Source organism: Triticum urartu, chromosome 7, assembly GCF_003073215.2.
Source record: "Triticum urartu cultivar G1812 chromosome 7, Tu2.1, whole genome shotgun sequence".
NCBI classification, from domain to species: Eukaryota; Viridiplantae; Streptophyta; class Magnoliopsida; order Poales; family Poaceae; genus Triticum; species Triticum urartu.
Window position 1 is genome coordinate 703,180,452 of NC_053028.1, and position 27,586 is coordinate 703,208,037.

At 41.8% G+C, this 27,586-nt stretch overlaps 2 protein-coding genes across 3 annotated transcripts; one reads left to right on the plus strand and one right to left on the minus strand.

Moving 5' to 3' along the window:
- Positions 1–1,491: 1,491 nt before the first annotated feature.
- On the plus strand, positions 1,492–4,158 carry LOC125518819 (NADH dehydrogenase [ubiquinone] 1 beta subcomplex subunit 2-like). The gene is made up of 4 exons (XM_048683689.1): positions 1,492–1,697; positions 2,977–3,022; positions 3,116–3,184; positions 3,821–4,158. Exons 1-4 carry the CDS (start codon positions 1,591–1,593, stop codon positions 3,848–3,850), a joined length of 252 nt encoding a protein of 83 aa, XP_048539646.1. The 5' UTR covers positions 1,492–1,590; the 3' UTR covers positions 3,851–4,158.
- Positions 4,159–5,918: 1,760 nt separating this feature from the next.
- On the minus strand, positions 5,919–10,083 carry LOC125518820 (probable mediator of RNA polymerase II transcription subunit 19b). 2 transcript variants are annotated; one of them, XM_048683691.1, is made up of 7 exons: positions 9,808–10,081; positions 9,305–9,372; positions 7,920–8,206; positions 7,645–7,833; positions 7,495–7,554; positions 7,262–7,405; positions 5,919–6,381 (listed from the first exon to the last, which is right to left on the minus strand). In XM_048683691.1, the coding sequence occupies exons 2-6, from the start codon at positions 9,333–9,335 to the stop codon at positions 7,361–7,363; spliced, it is 612 nt and encodes a 203-aa protein (XP_048539648.1). In that variant the 5' UTR covers positions 9,336–9,372; positions 9,808–10,081; the 3' UTR covers positions 5,919–6,381; positions 7,262–7,360. The 2 variants fall into 2 exon arrangements, with proteins under 2 accessions (XP_048539648.1, XP_048539647.1); XM_048683690.1 differs by having other exon boundaries at positions 7,262–7,554; positions 9,808–10,083.
- Positions 10,084–27,586: the final 17,503 nt, after the last annotated feature.

The window sequence follows — 27,586 nt, forward strand, 5'->3', positions numbered from 1 at the left end:
AAATGAAAATAAGAGAATGAACTAGTATGTTTTTTGGGTGGGCGGGTGTATTTACATATACATGTTTGTATAGTAGTACTCTTATGCAATATCATCCTACTCTAATTATATTATTTAGTAAGCAGTAAACCATTTCACATTTGTCTGCTATGCCTTTATCATACCTATGTAACTTTGGAGGGCGGCTATATGTCGCTGCTCTCCCGTCCTTACTATTGGGCCGACCAAATAGTTCATTTTTACCTTTCTTTTGTTCATATTTTAAAACCATTATAAAATACATATATTTCAGAAACTTAAATCAGCTTAAAAAAATTAGAAACCAATATTTGAGAAATGTTAAAGCAGTACAAAAAAATTAGCGTAGTTTAGAAATTGATAGCATTAAAAAATATTCACACATTTCAAAAAATATGTTCATGACAATAATAAGTGCGTTTATACAATAGAAAATTTTCTTTTGTAGTTTTAAAAAAATGTTTCATAACATGAAAAAAAATCAACATGTACTTGAAAAATGTTTAACACAAATTACAAAACAATTCATGAACATGTGTTTGAAAGAAAATATTAATCATGTATTTGAATATTATTAAACATTTCTAAAAAATGTTTCAGGTGTATAAAGATATGTACAGTGTGTATGAAGAAAATTATATTTGGAAAAAAAATTATGTATTTGAAAAATGTAAGTGCGAATATTTTCACATGTATACACAAAATGTAGAATATGTATGAAAAAATTTAGACATCAAAACATATATTTGAAAAATAATAAGCATGTATTTGCAAAATATGAAAATATTAACTGCGTACAAAAATGTTCCCGCCGCATACTAAAAATATTAACTTCGTATAAAAAATTAGATATGTGTTAAAAAATAAAAAAAAACAAGAGAAAAAAGGGTAAAGAAACAAAAAAAAAACTGAACACAAAGAAGAACGGTGAAAACCATAAAGAAAGCACACTAAGGAGAAAAATAAAATAGAAAACCCTATGGAAACTGTAACAAAGAAAACCAGCAGAAGAAAAGAAGAGAAGAGAGGCCATATAAACCCAGAGAAAATCGATGAAGACCATAAATAAAACGCAAAGAAGAAGAAGAAAAGAATGATTGAGAACAGAGGGGAAACTCCTCCTGTCTTATTCTTATAGGACTATAGGAGATGAGAAGACTCGAACCCGGACTGGCGACAGAACCTTTGTGCTGTCTACCACTCCAAAAGCTTCTCAAAGAAGCGAAATAAAACGACTGCATACATATGAATGTGGATATCTATCTATTACTATGTTTTTCATGACAGGCCAGCACCTAAAATAAACGCGCGGCCTTAGTTTTTTATTTTTTTATTTTAGGGGTTCGTGCGGGCGGGCTTAGCTTTTTTTTTTTGAGACAACCTCCACGGGCCTTGAAGCATCTGGCCCTTCCTTTTTCCCACTCTCTTTCGTGCCCAACACGCGCACTGCGGGAGTGAGACAGATCCATCCCACCCACCCACCCCCAACCCCGTCGGCCACCACGCGCACACACACAGAGGCGCAGACCCAGACGAGCGCGAGACCGGACCGAGAAGAGGCGGACGGCGGCGATGGGCGGCGGAGGCGCGCACGGCGGCACGACGTACAAGGGCTACACCATCCCCCACAACAAGCGCTGGCACACCATCGCCGGCAAGGGCCTCTGCGCCACCATGTGGTAATCGCCCGCCCGCTCGATCCCCTCTCCTCCCTTCCCCCGGCCCGCGCGCCTCCCCCCGCCGCTCCGACGCCCGCTTTCCCCGGTCGACCCTGGCCCGAACGGTGGATTTGATTGGGAACTCTTTGTTCCAAACGCACGATTTGGGGATCTAGAGTGGGAGGTGCTCGGTCGCGCGTGCTGTCTGTCCGATCTGGTTCTGTCTCGGCCATGCGATTCGCCGCCCGCTCCGTCGCCGGAGCCGTGGTGATTGTAGTAGGAAGTTTCATAGGGAGTTGTTGTGATTTGGTCTTCCAGGTTCTTATACTAGGAAGGCAACCACCTCCAGCTGCATTTGCCCTGTGCTATTCTTGAACAAAGACCAAAAAGAAATCTCCCCTTCAGCCGTAGCAAGCGGTGTACTGTGCCGTTCCCAACGTTACGACAATAGGGTGATCATCTACCCAGGTTAGCAAACAAGCGGGGTTGATCATCTGCACAGGTTATCATATACTCTGGTACCTTCAACCGTAGTAACTGTGGTGCGTGTCATTTTTATCAGTTTCCAACCATGCGACAAGAGGATGACCATCTACCCAGGTTAGCAAACAAGTGTGTAATCATGTTCCCAAGGTTCAGGGTAGTGCCTTCAGTATGAAGGCCTCATGCTGAGCATTAAATTTGAGCAAGCTGGTACTGGTATATCTTTACAACCTTATGTCAAGTGAAAGAGGCGCCTGGTGTTAGGAGTGTATAACCTTTGTATCTTCATTACACAAGACATCTGGAACCTATAGTAACAACCAATCAACTATACAAGAAACAATGATGGTTTAATCCATTGACCGTTTTCTCCATCATAACTGGAGTAATTATCAGTTCGCAACCAAAATGCCATGACTTCAGGAAAAAGAACACACACATGCCACAAAGAAGCATGTTAAGGCTTTTGTTCCACTCAGCTTTTCTTCTTCAACCTGCTGAATCCTTTTTGTTATTTTCCATTTAGTTATCAAGTCTTTCACCGCCCATGTCCAGATTCTTCCTGCGTAATTTACCATAACCAGACTAGCGTAATTGCATTGATGCTCTAGATCAAAATATCAAAGTTGGCTATGTTTTTCAAATTCAAACTTGGCATCTTCGATTGTAGGTTGATTGTGCCTGTGCTCTGTATTTTTAAGCATATCCAGGCATAAGTATCATTCTATATATCTATCCTTAGATCTATAAACCATTTATTTTAACAGCACGCAAGCTTTTGCTGTTACAAACTTAATCAAAGTTAACCTCTCTACAGGTTTTGGATTTTCTACAGGGCTAAGCAGGACGGCGCTGTGCTCTTGGTATTGCTCTATTCTATTTCGGTTTTCGTCCTTCCACTCTACACATGTTCTTGATTTACTTGCATACATGGTTAATGATATCAATGTTTTCAGGGTATGCGTCATCCTTGGGATGGCCATGATGATCACGCGCATGGTCATGGACATGCACACGAGCATGAGGTATTGGCTTCAGATCACACCTCCACTCTTTTTGTATGGGCTTTTGTCCTTTAACTTTCTGTGAACGAATTGAATTGGTTGCTCCTGTTTCGTTCCTGGTCTTGTTAACAGTCTGTTTGTTATCTTGTCAACTTGATCTGACTGTTCTTCTCTTTTGCTATGAATTGCTTTGTATTGTTGTTTTCAGCAGTTTTACTTTTCATAATGTGAGAACCGTAGTAGTAGAAATATTGCAAGATTAGAGGAATGTTGGTTTCTGCATATCTTATCATCTTCAATGTTATCAAGTTTAGAGGCTTATTGACAGATCATTACAACTCAGGAAAGCAAATTTATCACGTGTTGTGAGTTGCATAATCATTTTTTAAACCTTGCTGCATAATCATTTCAATGGCATGCTATGTTTATGCGTGTCTGTAGGGAGTTAGAGCTACCAAGTAGTGGTAGTCGATGTTATACATCCTCTTGGTAGTTCTTAAGACAGTTTATCAACTGAGGTCAAAGTTACGTTTTTCTTATCTAGCATGCCTAATTGATTATGTTCATGATAAGCCAATGCAACAACGTCTTTCTTTTGTTTGCCTTTTGAGAGATAAACATCAGAGCTAATGCACCCTGGCCTGTTCTTTCATGCAGGCTTCATCATCGTCATCGCCGTCCCATTGAGCTCAACGCTGAAAGCGGCTGACAGAGACCCTGACACGTCGCATGTTTCGACGCAAGTCTCTGCTAATAAAAAACAATCACAACTATCATTGTTCACCCCTGTTGTTTGCGAGTATATTTTTTTTTGGCACACAAACTGGCTTTGTTATGTATTTTGGTTTGGAGCTGTGGCGTCGGTGGGAATGCTCCGGCGTGCATGTGTTGTTGCTTATTGTGATAGCTGCAGCTGTTGTCGCACGCTCTGAGAAATCCTCTGACAATATATGTATCCCGTTCGAGTAGCGCATTGCAAACATGTCTAAGCGTTACTGCTGTTTAGCACTCTTAACTTCCAGTAGTTAGTGTCAAGTAGCAAGCATGCCTAAGCCAGCCCAGGTGTTCAAGCTCCTGCAGCCGGCTGTTTCTATTGGTGATGATCTGTGCCCCCGTGCCATGGCAAATATACTTATTTTGCATATGGGTGGTGTTCGAGCGAGCTGCCTATAGCCTGTTAAGTCTGGCCGTCTGGTGAACTCTGCAGCCCCTGATGCAGTTGTGCGTGCGTGCATCGATCTCTGCAGCTCCTGATGCGGATGTGCGTGCGTGCATCGATCGTACTAGCAACTAAATAGGAAGTGACTGAATCCACGCATGCAATGCAGAGCTTAGTGGATATATCACCAAATAATAGTATGTATATACTCTATGATTCTGAATCCTTAATGTAACATCTAGTAGTAGCTGCTATCAATTCAAAAGAAATGAGGCGGTTTATTATGTGGAAACTGGGTCAAAATCATGATCCAGTTTATGTGAAAAACTGGATCAAAATTCATATAGCTCGAGGGGCAATACATCTTGCGGAGGCAAGAAACATGAAAAACACACACACAACAAAACACCGGGCACCAGCTACAACACAACACAAGGATGAGCTATCTAAGATGTAGGTGGTTGGGTGATGCAACACCGGTTATGTCATAATCGCAAACAAAACAACACTAGCAAAAGAGAGGTGTTCAGCCAACACACATCAGCATCCGCTCCAAGCTTCAGCGGTAGCCCGCATTAGAGCCGTCGAAAAGGGTCGTATGCTTCAGCGGTAGCCCGCATTAGAGCCGTCGAAAAGGGTCGTATGCTTCAGCGGTAGCCCGCATTAGAGCCGTCGAAAAGGGTCGTATGCTTCAGCGGTAGCCCGCATTAGGGCTGTCGAAAAGGGTCGTATGGTAGCCACTGTTGAAGTAGTGCCCCGCTTGTCCTCCAAAGGGAGTGCTGCCGCAAGAGAACGAGATTTTTGTAAAATTATTTGTATGTTCTTATCTATGCTGTCATTTGGTCATTCTTTTTTAATAATGTGCATCATTTGGTATAGAGGTTAATATCTTTGTATTAAATAGCTAGAGATGAGATAAAGGATCCCATATTCTTATTGCTCTAGCACATGTCTCATTTGTTCAGTGTGAAATATACAACCTCCTCGACTGGCTCTAATGGAATGATATGACCACTCATGTTTCCTCAACATATTTAGGAATGAGAGGCCCCAGGAATACTGGAGGAAGCAGCACGATTCGACACTGAGAATATCATGTTTTGGGTTTAGTCTGTTTTGTTTATGTTTTTCTATGCGTTCGGTCTTAGGGTCTGCAATACAATGGGGCTGTTTGGTTTGTAACTAAGTTTGCCAAAGGTTGCCACACTAAGGTTAGACAAGTTTGACCAACTTAGATGAGTGGTTCAAGGCACACCTTAGGCAAGCCACACTAGAGTCCCACATGGCATACACACAAAAAGTATGGCAAAATTCTCTTAGGCTTGCCAACTTGTGGCTCTCATTTTGTTTAATTAACTTTAGGCAAGCTTGACAAAAATGTGTGGCAAAGTGTGGCAATGCAAGGCCTAGAACCAAACAGCCAATGTATATCAGTTGGGGCAGAAGCAGAACATTACACAGTTCTAGGAGAAAACAGGGTTTAGTGTCTAATTCCTGACCATCTTTGCATGTTCTTGAAAACACAAGACATGTCATTCTACCGATACAAATTAACTTGATTACTTTCACTTCGAAACAAGTCCAGGCGGTGGTGAATTAACTAGTTTCCTCATCAGCACGAGGAATGAAGCTCCATTTCCATATCATACAATATTTTTTTTACCATTATCTCATGCTACATCAACTATTTTATCACAGGCCTGGTTAACAGAATTGACTGCTTCTAGCCTTTGATAAATGTCTCGTTAAAGACACCTATCCCCAGATCTCCTAATCTTTTAAATTAATCTCATTAAAAGTTCAATCTAAATGAAATTGTTAACTGATCCTAGTCTTAAAAATTATCTCACCAAAAACACCTACTCAGATTTCCTGATCTAAATGTTCCTACAAGGCAACCCATTAGTCAGCGAGGGACAAAAGGTTGCAAAATACAGTTGGATTGTCCCTTTGTTACAAGTTACATTTTTCACATGGTCCACACTGCAAGAACAACATAATTAGCAGCAGGCAAGACGTTCATCTGAAGCACCTTCAAATAAACTGCCATTCATGATATCTGCATCACCCACATAAAAGTAAAGAGTTAAGAGTCATGGATTATCACAGATGTAAACAAAAGCCTATTGTTTGCCAATGTTTCTCGCCATTGGTGTTCATCTGGCTGTGTTTTCCATATCTTATTTGAAATGGACAATAATTGTGAAGATTATACAAGGTGCAGACGTCAAAGAGTTGCAAATGGCATACGACGATTTCGAAAGAAACATCACTAAGTAAACTGCGAGTGATCTTTTTCAATAGTTCATTGTGTTCCAATTAATCACCATATGGTATGGTCAAAGTGTTGGTAAACTGCAAACCGTATACGACTAGTGACTACATTATGAATTTATGATGCAAGTCAGGCCTAACCAGATCATGCCACATAGTATAGAAAGTCAGCAGGCCCATCATAACTGATATATTAATACCACTAGAGATGCCAATCAAAGGAAATATCTAACTGTACTTCTCAAGTCAAGTGAGACTGAAGAAATGAAATTGGCCCAGGTCTAAAACTGATAGTGGACATAAAGTAATGTCAGGGCAACTGGCCCTAACATCATATATTGTACAGATGCAGATAAAATTGTTCACAAAAAAAAGATGCAGATAAAATCAAATGAGACTAATATTTACAAAGTCAGGCAAAAGGCAGATCTTATTCTCTTGAATGAGTAATAAATAATTCACCAAAGGTTAAAGTATTCATCATTTAGGCTCCAAATAATAAAATAAAATCTAGGTTGACTTAAAAACACAAGCTCACTATGCAGCTTAAATCTGAAACATTTGAATTCATGTTTCACCGAAAGACAAAGAATTAAGAAAAGCAATACAAAATAATCAATTTATGCATCTACCCAACAGCAAATAAAAGTTCAAGAAGCACGTACCAATTGATCTGCAGCGGGTCTGGTGACGGAAATCTTTTGAGCCTCCTTCTAACAGAATATGACATTGATTGACAACAGAAGTAAGAAGAAAACCTGTAGCTAACTAAGTCCATTACCCATCTCATCGGTTTTGGAACTCTTATGCTGCCATAGGTAAGTCATGTTAACAGACCAACAAAATGTGCTGCAAGGAAATTTGTTGTACCAGGAAGCAAATAATAATTGTATATCACCTTGCTTTTTTTGTGCTTATGCACGTCTGCCGAATCCTCCGTCCCCTCATGCTTCCTCTTCTGAACAATTTGCGGACATATAAAGTATAGCTAAGTGATGAGTAAGACTTGGAGATACTGAAGTTTTAAACATAGAGAAAATGCAGCGACCTTCTCATGATGCTTATCCTTTTTCCTATCCTTGTCCTTGTCTTTGTCTTTAGACCGATCCTTATGTCGATGTTTGTGCTTCTTATGCTCCCTGTCCTTATCTTTGTCTTTGTGCTTTTTATGTTTTTTCTCTTTGTCCTTGGACTCACTTTTCGGTTTGCCCGAAATGGTAGGTATACCTTTTTCAGCCTGTTGATTGGTTTAATTGTCAAGTGTATGATAGGAAAATGCAATATAACACCATAAAGCAAGTAGGATGGCAAAAATGGTCTTACAGAGGGTAAATCTACTGGAGCAGTTTCTCGAAGCTGAAATGCTTGCCCCAGTGTTTCCATATCAAAGGGCTTAATATGAGGAGGCTTATCCCTTAAGTATGCATTCTGAACGAGTTGATCTAGCTCCATTCCTTCTCCTTTCCGAATTTCAGTGTCCCCCACTACATTGTGAAGGTAATGTGTATCTGAGATTGCAAGTGGCAAAGGCCTCTTGCAAAAGAAATCATGGTGCGGCTCCAATTTGTACTGACTTATTAAATCAACAGCACCAGTGAGCTCCCTAGGTCCTGAAATAGAAAGAGTCATATTATGGACTACCAGCATTGCATATAACCAAGGCAATTTGGAGAAGGATGCGCATCAAGAACCATGCCAGGAAAACGCACTCATGCATACAAGTACAATGGGCACTTATTTCTCTGGTAGGGTCCAATAAAGTAGCTTATCAGGGGGCACAAAAGACAATGTGGTTGTTCCATTGTTTTCGAGTCGCGCGACTAGTCGATGAGTCACAAAAAAATGTCGACTAAACGTGTCGACTAGCGACTCGAGTTGCGACTAGTCACAACTGCAGGCTCAACTTTTTCCGAGTCGCTACCCCAGAATGACTCATTGACTTGAAAACCCCGTTGTTCAACATATAGACAAAAAAATGTCAACATGAGGAAATTTTGGCGGTTCCAGAGATGCTGCCAGCTTAAGGTATCAAATGTAGGACCAAGATTGACTGTCCAAGTTTGAACGTCGAATCTATATTTCTTGTGCAATATTTTGCTGATGGCTACAAGATAAGAATCATAACTACAGTAATAGAGAAGTACTTATGTATACAAGTCGAATGGCATCAAATGTGTAACATAACCCAGTAACCCACATAATATTGGATTATTTATTATTGATTAAAACTTGAATCAGGGCGGTCAAAAGACAGAGAAAGAAACAAAGGGAATATCAGATAAAAAAGGACAGACCCAGTGCATAGAAGCTCCCACACAAGGTGGGGTCTGGGGAGGGATTACAGGAACCTAGTCTTACCCCTGCAAAGTGCAATGCAGAGAGGCTGGTTCGAACCCAGGACCTCTTGGCACAAGTGGGGAGGACTTCACCATTGCGCTAGGCCTGCCCTCAAAGGGAATATCAGATAACAAACACAAATAGGCATGGCAACATCACAGTACTTAAAAAAGGATATCAAGTAAAGTAGATGCTTAATGAAGCAGAGGATGCTCCCAACCGGTCGGTTTCATCTTCAATGGTGAGAAATCCTTTAAACTTCCAATAGTGTGTAGTATAAACATCCATAGTTAATTACAGAGGCAAAGTTCCCTAGCGGAGATGAATATGCTTGCCAATGCTACTTTTCTGCATTTTGACAAAAGCAGTACCTTTGCCAAACTTCTTGTCGTCAGAATCCATCAGACTGAAGCTCGACCTATGCACAAGTCATCTTAACCTGAAATTCCATTCGACAATATTTTACAACTAATGTTCGAAAGTGGAGGCAATCATTCTCAGTAAAAATTGTATGAGCAGCACTATCCCAATTTGCTTTGGGTTCTTTGACTTTCTCCATCTACCATTACCATTCACCATTCTCACATTAGCATTGAAAGGCAGAATTAAATAATGTAACAAAAATCTCCATATCGTAGCAAAGATTCACAGTACCAATATCTAGGAACAGGACCAATATATAGCACTGACGATATCAACAAGAAAAACCTGGCATCATTCATCCATCTAACAAATTAAACAATCAATCCATCCATCCATCCATCTATCCAATTGACACATCGATTCATCCATCTACGCAACAAAGTTTTTCCATCTATCCAATTTATAGCTAAAAAAAGAAGAAGAGAGAGTTGGAAGAGAGAGGATGGCTCACCGTGGAGGAGTGGAGGACTGGATGATCTGCAGCTTCGGGACGGAGGCGCCGTGGGCAGCCGGTGCAGAGGGGCGCGGCGGCAGCTTCCCGTTGTCCTGGCTGCGGCAGAGGGCAGAGGGGCAGACGGCGCCGTGGAGGAAGCTGGGCTGCGGCGGGAGTGGGTCCCGGCGGCGGCGAGGCGGGGCCGGCGGCGGCGAGGCGGGGCCGGCGGCGGCGCTGGAACCCTAGCGCTGGCCCTGCTCTAGTTCGAGCCGAGCGAACAGATGAGGCGTCGAGGCAGGGGCGCTCGTTTTCTCTGTACAAGTCGTGCGGGCTCGGTGGCATTCTTGTGGTAATAACCTGTTGCAATAGGGGCACTCTGTTAACTCTTTTCTTTTGAGGGACTAGCCAAAATCCTCATATTCTGGGAAAATCCAACTATTTTGGAGATTTTGGATTGTATTAGGATTCTTTGAAGATTTTGGAGAGGCAATCAAGTTCTTTTGGCTAAAAAAATATCAGACCGAGATTCTCCGTAATCTACTCAAAAGAACTGGCCCCTACATGTGTGGTCACCAAATCCAGCCTTAAGAGCAACTTCAATGGGGCGACCCATTTCGTCTGCGGCCGTCCGTTTGGGTCGGCGCAGACAGAAAAGGTGACCCAACGCGCCGACCCAAACGAACGCGCGTCTGTTTTTCGTCCGCGGACGTCCCATTCCCGCCGGACGCGCGCGCGCTCGCCTACTCCTGTCCTCGGGCCCGCTGGTCTGTGGCACATTGGCCTCCCCTCTCATCCCTCCCCTCTCCGGCCAACAAGCAACCCTCGCCCCGCCTCCTCCGTCACCGATGCCGCCGTCCATTTTTGCCGGCGACTCTTCTAGCTGCCGCCGCCTCCACATCCGTCCAGCAACGCCGCCCCTGCCCCCCATCGCCCGCCGCCGCCGTTTTGTCGCCGGGGAGCAAACTGGTTCCCGTCGCCGCTTCCCCCACCGCACAGCCGCCCGCGACCAAGAAGACTCCTTGCCGCCCCCGCCACATCCGACCGGCACGCTCGTCGGACGCCGGCAGGGCAGCTAGCTGGTCTGTGGGCGACGCGTCTCCCCTCGCCGGTCGTCTCCTTCTTCGGCGCCCGCAAGCTGTTCGACAGTTTGCCAAGGTACGAAAATGGACTCCGCCGACGAATTCTTTTTCCACAATTTCCTTTGCGACTCCGACGATTCGTCGTCCGACGACGGGGAGGAGATATTGGCTGCTGTGTTGGTCCATCACCACCTCAACAACCAGCGGCCGTTGTTTCGTGGCTCCATTCCGGGCCACCTTCCGGCGTTGAATCGTAACCGAGAGAGCGGGCATTTCCTTCTCTGGAAGGACTACTTTGGTACAGCAAACTCGTTGTTCAAACATCACAAATTCCGCCGCCGGTTCCGTATGAGTAGGCATGTTTTCAACCGTATTAGAGAGGGGGTGGTCGGCTATGATGGCTACTTCAAGTGCAAACAGGATGTCGTCAGCAAGATTGGTTTCTCCTCTTATCAGAACTGCATTGCCGCCATCCGAATGCTTGCATACGGAGTGCCCAGTGATCTCATTGACGAGTACGTCCGTATGAGCGAGTCTACATGCCTAGAGTCCCTGTATAAGTTCTGCAAGGTTGTGGTTGCTGTGTTTGGCCCTGAGTACTTGAGAGAGCCGACAACTGAAGATACAACCCGTTTGTTGGCGATGAATGCCAGCAGGGGCTTCCCGGGGATACTTGGCAGCATAGACTGCATGCACTGGGAGTGGAAAAACCGCCCTTCTGCTTGGCAAGGGCAATATAAGGGACATGTCAGGGCTTGCACTGTCATACTAGAGGCCGTGGCGCCTCAAGATCTTTGGATCTGGCACTCTTTCTTTGGCATGGCTGGATCACACAATGATATCAACGTGCTTCAGCGCTCGCCGGTGTTTGCTAGGATCACACAATGTATCTTATTTTATTCGTTTGCAAAACTATGTGAAATATTTTTATTTGTATTTGGCTTGTAAAATTATACTATTTATTTGGGCGGCTAAACTATTTTGCTTGTTATTTCATTTCACAATATGTTTGAATACAAATCAATGTAAAATTGGGTGGCCAGCCGGCCACGCCTGTACATATGGGTCGGCGCGTTGGGCGCGCTGCCGACCCATATGAAAAACAAGGCGGACGCCGGACGGGCGGCCGACCCAAATGGACAAAAAGCGGACGAAATCGCCGTCCGTTTGGGTCGGCCCGTTGGAGTTGCTCTAACACCCAAAGCGTGTTTGGTAGTGTTAGGGAAGGGGAATGAGAATTACTAGTGGGAGTTGGCTGTGGGGTTGAGACGTGGGAAACAGACTAAAGGGGTTCTAACCTTTAGTCCAGGTTGGAGCCAGCAACCGGGACTAAAGGGGTTCTGAAAGTTTCTTTTCTATTTTTTCATTTTTTTGTTTGTTTTTAGTTTCTATTTAAAATTGTTTATATCTTTTTGGATATTTAATGTTTTTGAGTGATTCTTTTTGCATTAGATTTAAACTTGTGTCTAGTTTCTGTTTGTGCCATTAGTCTTCAAATTTGTATGATCTTAATTTGAATTTGTTCAAATTTACTTCAAACCCTAGATTGTGAATAATTTGAGTTTAAAATAGTTTTAAATTTAATTATTTTTGCTCCTAGTCACATGCTAGATTGTTGTCACAGTAAGATTTATTTGGTTATTTTTAGAATAATTTAAATTAGGATTTTAATTAAAACAATATTCTTTAGCTTATATAGTTGTTTTAGTCCTTTAATTGTTGTTTTCAATTATTTTTAGTTAGTTCTTTCTGTAGATTTTAACATGTTTTGTAGTATGCTTCTGTTAGACTGAAGGAAATATGCCCTAGAGGCAATAATAAAGTTATTATTTATTTCCTTATATCATGATAAATGTTTATTATTCATGCTAGAATTGTATTAACCGGAAACATAATACATGTGTGAATACATAGACAAACAGTATGTCACTAGTATGCCTCTACTTGACTAGCTCGTTGAATCAAAGATGGTTAAGTTTCCTAGCCATAGACATGAGTTGTCATTTGATTAACGGGATCACATCATTAGGAGAATGATGTGATTGACTTGACCCATTCCATTAGCTTAGCACTTGATCGTTTAGTTTGTTGCTATTGCTTTTTTCATGACTTATACATGTTCCTATGAATATGAGATTATGCAACTCCCGTTACCGGAGGAACACTTTGTGTGCAACCAAACGTCACAACGTAACTAGGTGATTATAAAGGTGCTCTACAGGTGTCTCCGAAGGTACTTGTTGGGTTGGCGTATTTCGAGATTAGGATTTGTCACTCCGATTGTCGGAGAGGTATCTCTGGGCCCTCTCGGTAATGCACATCACCTAAGCCTTGCAAGCATTGCAACTAATGAGTTAGTTGCGAGATGATGTATTACGGAACGAGTAAAGAGACTTGCCGGTAACGAGATTGAACTAGGTATTGAGATGCCGACGATCGAATCTCGGGCAAGTAACATACCGATGACAAAGGGAACAACGTATGTTGTTATGCGGTTTGACCGATAAAGATCTTCGTAGAATATGTAGGAGCCAATATGAGCATCCAGGTTCCGCTATTGGTTATTGACCGGAGACGTGTCTCGGTCATGTCTACATAGTTCTCGAACCCGTAGGGTCCGCACGCTTAACGCTACGATGACAGTTATATTATGAGTTTATATGTTTTGATGTACCGAAGGAGTTCGGAGTCCCGGATGAGATCGGGGACATGACGAGGAGTCTCGAAATGGTCGAGACGTAAAGATCGATCTATTGGACGACTATATTCGGACATCGGAAAGGTTCCGAGTGATTCGGGTATTTTCGGGAGTACCGGGGAGTTACGGGAATTCGTATTGGGCCTTAATGGGCCATACGAGAAAGGAGAGAAAGGCCTCAAAGGGTGGCCTCACCCCTCCCCATGGGCTGGTCCGAATTGGACTAGGGAGGGGGGCGCCCCCTTCCTTCCTTCTCATTTTCCCTTCCCTTTCCTTCCCTCATACTCCTACTACTTGGAAGGGCTCCTAGTTCTACTAGGAAAGGGGGAATCCTACTCCCGGTGGGAGTAGGACTCCCCTAGGGCGCGCCATAGAGAGGGCCGACCCTCCCCCTCCTCCACTCCTTTATATACGGGGGCAGGGGGCACCCCAAAGACACAACAATTGATCTCTTGATCTCTTAGCCATGTGCGGTGCCCCCCTCCACCATAATCCACCTCGATCATATCGTAGCGGTGCTTAGGCGAAGCCCTGCATCGGTAGAATATCATCATCGTCACCACGCCGTCGTGCTGACAAAACTCTCCCTGAACACTCGGCTGGATCGGAGTTCGAGGGACGTCATCGAGTTGAACGTGTGCTGAACTCGGAGGTGCCGTACGTTCGGCACTTGGATTGGTCGGATCGTGAAGACGTACGACTACATCAACCGCTTATGTTAACGCTTCCGCTTTCGGTCTACGAGGGTACGTAGACAACACTCTCCCCTCTCGTTGCTATGCATCACCATGATCTTGCGTGTGAGTAGGAATTTTTTTGAAATTACTACGTTCCCCAACAGTGGCATCCGAGCCAGGTTTTATGCGTTGATGTTATATGCACGAGTAAAACACAAGTGAGTTGTGGTCGATATAAGTCATACTGCTTACCATGTCATACTTTGGTTCAGCGGTATTGTTGGATGAAGCGGCCCGGACCTACATTACGCGTACGCTTACGCGAGACTGGTTCTACCGACGTGATTTGCACACAGGTGGCTGGCGGGTGTCCGTTTCTCCAAGTTTAGTTGAACCGAGTGTGGCTACGCCTGGTCCTTGCGAAGGTTAAAACAGCACCAACTTGACAAACTATCGTTGTGGTTTTGATGCGTAGGTAAAGACGGTTCTTGCTAAGCTCGTAGCAACCACGTAAAACTTGCAACAACAAAGTAGAGGACGTCTAACTTGTTTTTGCAGGGCATGTTGTGATGTGATATGGTCAAGACATGATGCTAAATTTTATTGCATGAGATGATCATGTTTTGTAACCGAGTTATCGGCAACTGGCAAGAGCCATATGGTTGTCGCTTTATTGTATGCAATGCAATCGCGCTGTAATGCTTTACTTTATCACTAAGCGGTAGCGATAGTCGTCGAAGCATAAGATTGGCGAGACGACAACAATGCTACGATGGTGATCAAGGTGTCGCGCCGTTGACAATGGTGATCATGACGGTGCTTCGGAGATGGAGATCACAAGCACAAGATGATGATGGCCATATCATATCACTTATACTGATTGCATGTGATGTTTATCTTTTATGCATCTTATCTTGCTTTGATTGACGGTAGCATTATAAGATGATCTCTCACTAAATTTTAAGATAAAAGTGTTCTCCCTGAGTATGCACCGTTGCCAAAGTTCGTCGTGCCCAGACACCACGTGATGATCGGGTGTGATAAGCTCTACGTCCATCTACAATGGGTGCAAGCCAGTTTTGCACACGCAGAATACTCAGGTTAAACTTGACGAGCCTAGCATATGCAGATATGGCCTCGGAACACTGAGACCGAAAGGTCGAGCGTGAATCATATAGTAGATATGATCAACACAGTGATGTTCACCATTGAAAATTACTCCATTTCACGTGATGATCGGTTATGGTTTAGTTGATTTGGATCACGTGATCACTTAGATAATTAGAGGGATGTCTATCTAAGTGGGAGTTCTTAAGTAATATGATTAATTGAACTTTAATTTATCATGAACTTAGTCCTGGTAGTATTAGCATATCTATGTTGTAGATCAATAGCTCGCGATGTTGCTCCCCATTTAATTTTTATATGTTCCTAGAGAAAACTAAGTTGAAAAATGTTAGTAGCAATGATACGGATTGGATCCGTGATCTGAGGATTATCCTCATTGCTGCACAAAAGAATTATGTCCTTGATGCACCGCTAGGTGACAGTCCTATTGCAGGAGCAGATGCAGACGTTCTGAACATTTGGCTAGCTCAATATGATGACTACTTGATAGTTTAGTGCACCATGCTTAACGGCTTAGAATCGGGACTTCAAAGACGTTTTGAACGTCATGGAACATATGAGATGTTCCAGGAGTTGAAGTTAATATTTCAAGCAAATACCCGAGTTGAGAGATATGAAGTCTCCAACAAAAGTTCTATAGCTAAAAGATGGAGGAGAATAGCTCAAGCAGTGAGCATGTGCTCAGATTGTCTGGGTACTACAATTGCTTGAATCAAGTGGGAGTTAATCTTCCAGATAAAATAGTGATTGATAGAATTCTCTAGTCACCATCACCAAGTTAGTAGAACTTCGTGATGAACTATAATATGCAAGGGATAACGGAAACAATTCCCAAGCTCTTCGTGATGCTGAAATCGAAGAAGGTAGAAATCAAGAAAAGCATCAAGTGTTGATGGTTGACAAGACCACTAGTTTCAAGAAAAGGGCAAAGCTTAAGGGAAGAAGGGGAACTTCAAGAAGAACGGCAAGCAAGTTGCTACTCAATTGAAGAAGCCCAAGTCTGTACCTAAGCCTGAGACTAAGTGCTTCTACTGCAAAGGGACTGGTCACTGCAAGCGGAACTGCCCCAAGTATTTGGAGGATAAGAAAGGATGGCAAAGTGAACAAAGGTATATTTGATATACAGATTATTGATGTGTATTTTACTAGTGTTTGTAGCAACCAATGCTCGCAGTAGTACCTGTGTATTTGATACTGGTTCTGTTGCTAATATTTGCAACTCGAAACAGGGACTACGGATTAAGCGAAGATTGGCTAAGGACGAGGTGACGATGCGCGTGGGAAACGATTCCAAAGTCGATGTGATCGTAGTCGGCACGCTACCTCTACATCTACCTTCGAGATTAATATTAGACCTAAATAATTCTTATTTGGTTCCAGCGTTAAGCATGAACATTATATCTGGATCTTGTTTGATGCGAGACGGTTATTCATTTAAATCTGAGAATAATGGTTGTTCTATTTATATGAGTAATATCTTTTATGGTCATGCACCCTTAAAGAGTGGTCTATTTTTATTGAATCTTGATAGTAGTAACACACATATTCATAGTGTTGAAGCCAAAAGATGCAGAGTTGATAATGATAGTGCAACTTATTTGTGGCACTGCCGTTTGGGTCATATCGGTATAAAGCGCATGAAGAAACTCCATACTGATGGGCTTTGAACCACTTGATTATGAATCACTTGGTACTTGCGAACCGTGCCTTATGGGTAAGATGACAAAAACACCGTTCTCCGGTACTATGGAGAGAGCAACAGATTTTTTGGAAATCATACATACAGATGTATGTGGTCCGATGAACGTTGAGGCTCGTGGCGGATATCGTTATTTTCTCACCTTCACAGATGACTTAAGCAGATATGGGTATATCTACTTAATGAAACACAAGTCTGAAACATTTGAAAGTTCAAAGAATTTCAGAGTGAAGTTGAAAATCATCGTAACAAGAAAATAGAAGTCCTACGATCTGATCGTGGAGGAGAATATTTGAGTTACGAGTTTGGTGTACATTTGAAAAAATTGTGGAACAGTTTCGCAACTCACGCCACCCGGAACACCACAGCGTAATGGTGTGTCCGAACGTCGTAATCGTACTTTACTAGATATGGTGCGATCTATGATGTCTCTTACTGATTTACCGCTATCGTTTTGGGGATACGCTCTAGAGACGGCCGCATTCACGTTAAATAGGGCGCCATCAAAATCCGTTGAGACGACGCCTTATGAACTGTGGTTTGGCAAGAAACCAAAGTTGTCGTTTCTGAAAGTTTGGGGCTGCGATGCTTATGTGAAAAAGCTTCAACCTGATAAGCTCGAACCCAAATCGGAGAAATGTGTCTTCATAGGATATCCAAAGGAAACTATTGGATACACCTTCTATCACAGATCCGAAGGCAAGACTTTTGTTGCTAAATTCGGAAACTTTCTAGAGAAGGAGTTTCTCTCGAAAGAAGTGAGTGGGAGGAAAGTAGAACTTGACGAGGTAACTGTACCTACTCCCTTATTGGAAAGTAGTACATCACAAAAACCTGTTTCTGTGACACCTACACCAGTTAGTGAGGAAGCTAATGATGATGATCATGAAACTTCAGAACAAGATACTACTGAACCTCGTAGATCAACCAGAGTGAGATCCGCGCCAGAGTGGTACGGTAATCCTGTTCTGGAAGTCATGCTACTAGGTCATGATGAACCTACGAACTATGAAGAAGCGATGGTGAGCCCAGATTCCGCAAAATGGCTTGAAGCCATGAAATCTGAGATGGGATCCATGTATGAGAACAAAGTATGGACTTTGGTTGACTTGCCCGATGATCGGCAAGCAATTGAGAATAAATGGATCTTCAAGAAGAAGACTGACATTGACGGTAATATTACTGTCTACAAAGCTCGACTTGTCGCAAAAGGTTTTCGGCAAGTTCAAGGGATTGACTACGATGAGACCTTCTCACCCGTAGCGATGCTTAAGTCTGTCCGAATCATGTTAGCAATTGCCGCATTTTATGATTATGAAATTTGGCAGATGGATGTCAAAACTGCATTCCTGAATGGATTTCTGGAAGAAGAGTTGTATATGATGCAACCAGAAGGTTTTGTCGATCCAAAGGGAGCTAACAAAGTGTGCAAGCTCCAGCGATCCATTTATGGACTGGTGCAAGCCTCTCGGAGTTGGAATAAACGCTTTGATAGTGTGATCAAAGCATTTGGTTTTATACAGACTTTTGGAGAAGCATGTATTTACAAGAAAGTGAGTGGGAGCTCTGTAGCATTTCTGATATTATATGTGGATGGCATATTACTAATTGGAAATGATATAGAATTTCTGGATAGCATAAATGGATACTTGAATAAGAGTTTTTCAATGAAAGACATCGGTGAAGCTGCTTACATATTAGGCATTAAGATCTATAGAGATAGATCAAGACGCTTAATTGGACTTTCACAAAGCACATACCTTGACAAAGTTTTGAAGAAGTTCAAAATGGATCAAGCAAAGAAAGGGTTCTTGCCTGTGTTACAAGGTGTGAAGTTGAGTAAGACTCAATGCCCGACCACTGCAGAAGATAGAGAGAAAATGAAAGATGTTCCCTATGCTTCAGCCATAGGCTCTATCATGTATGCAATGCTGTGTACCAGACCTGATGTGTGCCTTGCTATAAGTCTAGCAGGGAGGTACCAAAGTGATCCAGGAGTGGATCACTGGACAGCGGTCAAGAACATCCTGAAATACCTGAAAATGACTAAGGATATGTTTCTCATATATGGAGGTGACAAAGAGCTCATCGTAAAAGGTTACGTTGATGCAAGCTTTGACACTGATCTGGACGATTCTAAATCGCAAACCGGATACATGTTTACATTAAATGGTGGAGCTGTCGGTTGGTGCAGTTCTAAACAAAGCGTTGTGGCGGGATCTACATGTGAAGCGGGGTACATAGCTGCTTCGGAAGCAGCAAATGAAGGAGTCTGGATGAAGGAGTTCATATCCGATCTAGGTGTCATACCTAGTGCATCGGGTCCAATGAAAATCTTTTGTGACAATACTGGTGCAATTGTCTTGGCAAAGGAATCCAAATTTCACAAGAGAACCAAGCACATCAAGAGACGCTTCAATTCCATCCGGGATCTAGTCCAGGTGGGAGACATAGAGATTTGTAAGACATACGGATCTGAATATTGCAGACCCGTTGACTAAGCCTCTTCCACGAGCAAAACATGATCAGCACCAAGGCTCCATGGGTGTTAGAATCATTACTGTGTAATCTAGATTATTGACTCTAGTGCAAGTGGGAGACTGAAGGAAATATGCCCTAGAGGCAATAATAAAGTTATTATTTATTTCCTTATATCATGATAAATGTTTATTATTCATGCTAGAATTGTATTAACCGGAAACATAATACATGTGTGAATACATAGACATACGGAGTGTCACTAGTATGCCTCTACTTGACTAGCTCGTTAATCAAAGATGGTTATGTTTCCTAACCATGAACAAAGAGTTGTTATTTGATTAACAGGATCACATCATTAGGTGAATGATCTGATTGACATCGACCATTATTCGCTTAGCCCCGATGTTACCGTTCGTCCAATAATGTTGCTAATCACCCAATAGCTCTTGTGTCTTCATGAAGGTTTGTTGAGCGCTGGAAACGTGGTTTCCACCAATTTATTTCAATTTGTACACGACATAATCGGGTAAAGTAAGAATTTATTACTCCAGACAGATCGTGGACTTCATATGTGTCTTCGCATTACGAATAGACTCTTTCTCACGTTTTGCTCCACTGTGAGGAACTACTTGGGGTATAGTTGTGTCTACTCTGAATGAAGCTCACATTACTCAAAGTATTAGTATGTTTGCGAGAGCTTGTGTGGTTATTAAAGATGTAAAGGGCTTATTATCGATGATCTCAGGCGTTGTAAGGTTCCATCTTGTGAGGGCTAAGCAGGGGGATAAACACTAACGATTGATTTGGGCGGCACGAGTCTCGTGCACGTTCGAGTTCGGGTATCGCAATATAGAGAACTATCTGGTATGTGCGAGGACAATGATTTAAAAATTTGCCGATCTGTCGGAGAGGTATTGCTCTCTCCATAGTATCTGGGGGGAAGAACGGTGTTTTCTTGGGCTTCATTCGTGTTTAATACATAGGCACGGGCAATTTACACGGCAAGTAAATACAGCCTTGCAAGGTTTGCAAACTAATAGTTTAGTCAGCGTTAGAATGATTCGCAAAGTTATGGGGAGATCGAGTAAAGATGACTTGACCACGGTAACGGGCCCATAAGTAGGGAGTTCTTCGATTTGAGATTGAAATCTAAGCGGGTATTTGACACACGGAGAATCAAGTGGCCACAAATAGTTGGCACTATTATTTACAACTCGCATCTTATTTGGGGCTTCAACAGTATGAAATTATGGGTTACTATATTCGACGATCGAATAAGATTCCCTGAGAAAGACCTCTTTTGACAGGGAGTACGTAAATAAGATATTAATACATATCACATAGACCCAACAAATCATTATTTCAGATTTAATGATAAACGTCTGATCAAACAGATAGATACTAAGCATGGCTTAGCAGCTGAGAACAAATAGAATTATTTGGGTCTACATAATAAATCCCGGCAGATGGTGAGGGTGCAGGGCGACACATCCATCGGACTTTTGGATCGTTTCCCCTCGTCCTTAGAATCTTCGCTAATCTGTATCCCTGTTTCGAGTTGCAAATGTTAGCAACATGAACCAGTGATCAAATACCCAGGTGCTACTGCGAGCATTAGTAGTACACATCAATAACATGTATATCACATATACCTTTGTTCACCTTGCCATCCTTCTTATCCGCCAAATACTTGGGGCAGTTCCGCTTCCAGTGACCAGTCTGCTTGCAGTAGAAGCACTCAGTTTCAGGCTTAGGTTCAGACTTGGGTTTCTTCTCTTGAGCAGCAACTTGCTTGCTGTTCTTCTTGAAGTTCCCCTTCTCTTCCCTTTGCCCTTTTTCTTGAAACTAGTGGTCTTGTTGACATCAACACTTGATGCTCCTTCTTGATTTCTACCTCCGCAGCTTTCAGCATGCGAAGAGCTCGGGAATAGTCTTGTTCATCCCTTGCATATTATAGTTCATCACGAAGCTCTTGTAGCTTGGTGGCAGTGATTGGAGAATTCTGTCAATGACGCAATCATGGAAGATTAACTCCCATTGAATCAAGTGTATTATACCCAGACATTTTGAGTATATGCTCACTGACAGAACTGTTCTCCTCCATCTTGCAGCTATAGAACTTATTGGAGACTTCATATCTCTCAATCCGGGCATTTGCTTGAAATATTAACTCCTGGAACATTCTCATATGCTCCATGACGTTCAAAACGTCGTTGAATGATTCTAAGCCGTAAAGCATGGCACACTGAACTATCGAGTTGTCATCAGCTTTGCGCAGGTCAGGACTAGACTAGTGAGGTACCACTTGCGGTCTAGGAATGGACCACATAAGCATAACGAATAGGGTGGTTTAGATGATGTTATTTAATTTTACTAGGAATCTTAGATAGAATAATCTAAGTGATAGATAATCATGAATGTGTATCAGTGGTGACATAATTGAATCAAATTGATATGTTGGTTCGTGTTTTGAGGAGATATGTTGCTAAGTATGAGTTGCGGCAGTTTATGCCATTGTGATTGACTAGAGCTTAAACAGATAAGTGTGTTAGCGAATTGCAACGGTGAAAGGAGATTTGATAATTAGGAATTTTATAGAAGTATATGCCAATAAGCTAGAAACAAATGATAATAAGATATGTAGCATCATATTTGTGTGTGTCTCTGGAGCAAGTGTGATAATGTAGATTTGTTCCATCGTACATGGTGGTGATTATCTCAGATACGATAAGGTTAGTGATAAAGCGATTAAGCGGGATTGTTTAATATGAGACATAGTGTTGCCGGTAATGTTCAAATGATTTATAAAAAATTTGTAGTTTGGACATATATCAATGCGGTGAACAAGTTAGGTCTTACTTGATGTTAAGTTTTCGTGGTGCTAAGGGCTTAAGACGACAATTATATAAACACAGATTATGTCAGTTGGTGTGGTGTTAAGTGAGGAGGGGTGACCGGTTACAAGTGGAGAAAGTAAGATATTGAGCATATGGGAGAAGGCTGCGAAGCGTAGGTAAGTGTTGGCGTTCGTCAAAACGCGACAAAGTATGAAACTGCTGGTAGCAGTATGATTACCATGACCCATACTGTTAGTGCTAAAGAATTAAACTAGGGCTGTAATATTTGGGAACGTAGTATTTAAAATTTTTTTTTTTCCTACGCGCGCAAGATATGGTGAGAAGACAGAGAAAAAAAGAAGGGAGAGTGTGATCTACCGTACTGTATGACGCAGCGGAACGTTGCACAGGTGCTGTAGTGTAGTTTACGGCCGACCGATCAGCAGAAAGCTATGGCTCATTTTAGCACAGTTAGCTGATGACGATCCCGGACTCGATACAGAAGTGTTCAGGTCAGTTCGCATGTCCAGCACAAAAGGAGGAGAAGGAAAGGGGGCCGCCTCTCAGTCCATTCGGACCAGGGGGGAGGGAGGCAGGGCCACCTTTCTCCTCTGTCTCTGCCACTAAGGTATGGATTATCCGGGGGGGGGGGTTCCGTAGACCTGCGCTCTTCGTATGTCTCGACCATCGAGACTTCATGTCCGATATTCGAGACTCCTCGTCATGTCCCCGATCTCATCCGGGACTCTGAACTCCTTCGGTACATCAAAACATATAAACTCATAATATAAATGTCATCGTAGCGTTAAGCGTGCGGACCCTACGGGTTCGAGAACTATGTAGACATGACCGAGACACGTCTCTGGTCAATAACCAATAGCGGAACCTGGATGCTCATATTGGCTCCTACATATTCTACGAAGATCTTTATCGGTCAGACCGCATAACAACATACGTTGTTCCCTTTGTCATCGGTATGTTACTTGCCCGAGATTCGATCGTCGGCATCTCAATACCTAGTTCAATCTCGTTACCGGCAAGTCTCTTTACTCGTTCCGTAATACATCATCTCGCAACTAACTCATTAGTTGCATTGCTTGCAAGGCTTAGGTGATGTGCATTACCGAGAGGGCCCAGAGATACCTCTCCGACAATCGGAGTGACAAATCCTAATCTCGAAATATGCCAACCCAACAAGTACCTTCGGAGACACCTGTAGAGCACCTTTATAATCACCCATTTACGTTGTGACGTTTGGTAGCACACAAAGTGTTCCTCCGGCAAACGGGAGTTGCATAATCTCATAGTCATTGGAACATGTATAAGTTATGAAGAAAGCAATAACAACATATTGAACGATCGGGTGCTAAGCTAATGGAATGGGTCATGTCAATCAGATCATTCACCTAATGATGTGATCCCGTTAATCAAATAACAACTCTTTGTTCATGGTTAGGAAACATAACCATCTTTGATTAACGAGCTAGTCAAGTAGAGGCATACTAGTGACACTCCGTATGTCTATGTATTCACAAATGTATTATGTTTCCGGTTAATACAATTCTAGCATGAATAATAAACATTTATCATGATATAAGGAAATAAATAATAACTTTATTATTGCCTCTAGGGCATATTTCCTTCAAAAAGCACAACAAAGAATAATATTTTTGGTGACGTTTTCAGTAAAGTAAAATAGACCCCATGGCCGTAGGTTCACTACTGGCATCTCTCCAAGCATATATAAGTGCGGTGTGGTGGACAAATTACAGTTGTGCAGCGATTAAATTACAATATTTATATTTATGGCAATGAATATTCATAGTATAATCTCATGTAGCCATTACGCCCGTGATATGTAGAGTATTATCCAACTACATCTACAACTAATACTTCAACCCAAGACCGCTATCCAGAATGAATATCGAAGTATTAAATTCGTGACAAACAAAGCATTGCAATAAGCATGATGAAATAATATAGCCGGTAAAAATATCATCCAATTGTGATAAAAGAAACCATCTTTACCCTTAGTAGCAACAATACAATACATGTATTGATACGTCTCCAACATATCTATAGCTTTTTATTGTTTCATGCTATTATATTATTACTTTTATATTATTTTTATGGACTAACCTATTAATTTAGTGCCCAGTGCCAGTTCCTATTTTCTGCATGTTTTTGTTTTGCAGGAAAACTATACCTACAGAAGTCCAAACACGATGAAACTTTTTGATGATTTTTTCTTGATAATAAGAGACCATGGAAGTTTCAAGGAAGGATCAGAATACCCACGAGGCGGCCACAAGGAAGGAGGCACACCCTAGAGGTAAGGTGTACCACCCTGGCTTGTGGGCCGCTCATGACTCCATTTGCCCTTCTTGGCCAATAAATTCCCATGTATTCCAAAAAAAACCCGAAGCGAGACAAACAATTATTTCGTCACCGCAAGCCTCTGTTCTTCCGCGATCCCATCTGGAAGCCTTTTCTGGTACTTTGTCAAAGGAAGGAAGCATTGGGGAGGCTATCTTCATCAACCTTGTTGCCTCCGTGATGATGTGTGAGTAGTTTCTTCAAGACCTACAGGTCCATAGTAGTACCTAGATGGCTTGTTATCTCTCTTTTGATCTTCAATACAATGATCTCCTCTGAGATCTATTCGATGTAATCTTTGCGGTGTGTTTGTTGGGATCCAATGAATTGTGGGTTAATGATCATATTATTCGTTGATATTATTTGTGTCCTTTGAGATCTCTTTGATTGTGTAGTTTCATAACCTTGTATTTCTCTCCAATATATCTATCTGCTTTGGCCAAGTAGATTGATTTATCTTCAGTGGGATAGGTGCTTAGTAGTAGGTTCAATCTTGTGGTTAGTCTTGCTCTGTGACAGGTGGGTGAGGCACGCATTTGTATTGTTGCTACTAAGGGTAAAACAACGGGGTTTGGTCATATTAGTTGCCCTTATTCTATCTACATTATGTCATCTTGCTTAATGCATTACTCTGTTTGTCATGAACTTAATACTTTGAGGTGCATGCTGGATAGCGGTATTGGGGTGGAGTAATAGTAGTAGATGTCGATAAGTTTAACGGTCTACTTGTCACAGACGTAATGCCTATATATTGACCATGCTTTGGATAATCATCATAACTATGTGCTTTTTTGTTAATTGCCCAACAAAAAAATGTTTACCCACCGATGCCATTTATGAGAGAGATGCCTCTAGTGAGTCTATGGCCCTCGAGTTCATTCTCAGTTATATTCAAGCGATCTTACAATTTTTTGTTGTTCTACTTTACTTACATTATTATATCTACCATTACCAGATTTGATACATGCAACTAGCAAGAACAAGGGGAGTGACCACCCCTTGCCTTTGTTATGAAGTGTTAAAAGAAGAATTTTATAGAGTGATTCATGATAGTTCCTTGAATGAAAAGCATGATTTCAATGATGCTAGTATGAATTCCATGAATGTCAATTGTGCTTATGATATGCAAAGCTACAAGTTTGGGGATGATGAGTTTGATGTGTATGATATTTTTAGTCCCCCTACTAATGAAAAGTTATAAAACAAAAATATGATAATTCTTATGACTCAAGTGATGAATATGATACAATTGATGAAAATATTGCTTTTTATTGTGAAACTATGTCGGTAGGCACTATTGATGATCATTTTGTTATGCCTACGACTTATTGTAATGATCATGATTGTGTGATAATTATGATGCTTCTTCTGATATTGAGAGTTTATTTGAGCCTCATATTGAATATGTTATTGATAATACTGTTTGCAATACTATTTAAAGTGGGTTTGTAAGAGCATCAACTTTATGTAACAATGATCCCACTACTTTGGATAATGATCAAATCTTATGATTTTTTTATAAAAGTGGGTTTGGAGAGGTCATGACTTTGGTTGATATTAATCCCACCATCTTGGAAGATTGTAGATTTTGTATACATGTGGATCATGAAGAATTTTTTTATATGATGGATATATTGTTGTATTCGATTATGATCCTACATGTAGTTATTTCGAGAGAGGCGAGCATTGTTATAAAAATTCATGTTCCTAAATTACATCTCATTATGTTGAGATTGTCAATGTTTCATTCACATTCCTTGCATATGCTAGATATTTTTTGTCTTAATATTTTCTTTACTTATAAGATGCCTATGCATAGAAAGTGGATTAGACTTAAATGTGCTTGTTACATGCTTTCTGATGCTCTCTTTATACTTCAATTCTTGTTACTCCCTCCGTCACAGTTTACTCGACATGCATGTTGAATCTTTGGGACCTAGGTAATCAGCGGTTGGCTCTAATTTCGTTTTCCTAAGACATAAAAATAGCATCGTTTAGTTAGACCCATTACTGCCACGACACCTAATTCTCTTGCTATTTATTCAATAGTTAATCCTTTAGGCCAATAATCGACGGGAGCGTACTGTTGGAAATATGCCCTAGAGGCAATAATAAATTGGTTATTATTATATTTCCTTGTTCATGATAGTCGTTTATTATCCATGCTAGAATTGTATTGATAGGAAACTCAGATACATGTGTGGATACATAGACAACAACATGTCCCTAGTAAGCCTCTAGTTGACTAGCTCGTTAATCAATAGATGGTTACGGTTTCCTGACCATGGACATTGGATGTCATTGATAACGGGATCACATCATTAGGAGAATGATGTGATGGACAAGACCCAATCCTAAGCCTAGCACAAAGATCGTGTAGTTGTATGCTAAAGCTTTTCTAATGTCAAGTGTCATTTCCTTAGACCATGAGATTGTGCAACTCCCGGATACCGTAGGAGTGCTTTGGGTGTGCCAAACGTCACAACGTAACTGGGTGGCTATAAAGGTACACTACAGGTATCTCCGAAAGTGTCTGTTGGGTTGGCACGAATCGAGACTGGGATTTGTTACTCCGTGTAACGGAGAGGTATCTCTGGGCCCACTCGGTAGGAGATCATCATAATGTGCACAATGTGACCAAGGAGTTGATCACGTGATGATGTGTTACGGAACGAGTAAAGAGACTTGCCGGTAACGAGATTGAACAAGGTATCGGGATACTGACGATCGAATCTCGGGCAAGTATCGTACCGCTAGACAAAGGGAATTGTATACGGGATTGATTGAATCCTTGACATCGTGGTTCATCCGATGAGATCATC

Coding starts and splice junctions, on each gene's coding strand:
- LOC125518819 (XM_048683689.1), top strand. CDS start 1,591: ATGGGCGGCGGAGGCGCGCACGGCGGCACGACGTACAAGGGCTACACC. Junction 1,698..2,976: donor GGCCTCTGCGCCACCATGTG/GTAATCGCCCGC, acceptor ACCTCTCTACAG/GTTTTGGATTTTCTACAGGG. Junction 3,023..3,115: donor AGGACGGCGCTGTGCTCTTG/GTATTGCTCTAT, acceptor CAATGTTTTCAG/GGTATGCGTCATCCTTGGGA.
- LOC125518820 (XM_048683690.1), bottom strand. CDS start 9,335: ATGGATTCTGACGACAAGAAGTTTGGCAAAG. Junction 8,207..9,304: donor CGACAAGAAGTTTGGCAAAG/GTACTGCTTTTG, acceptor TTTCTATTTCAG/GACCTAGGGAGCTCACTGGT. Junction 7,834..7,919: donor CTCCAGTAGATTTACCCTCT/GTAAGACCATTT, acceptor ACCAATCAACAG/GCTGAAAAAGGTATACCTAC.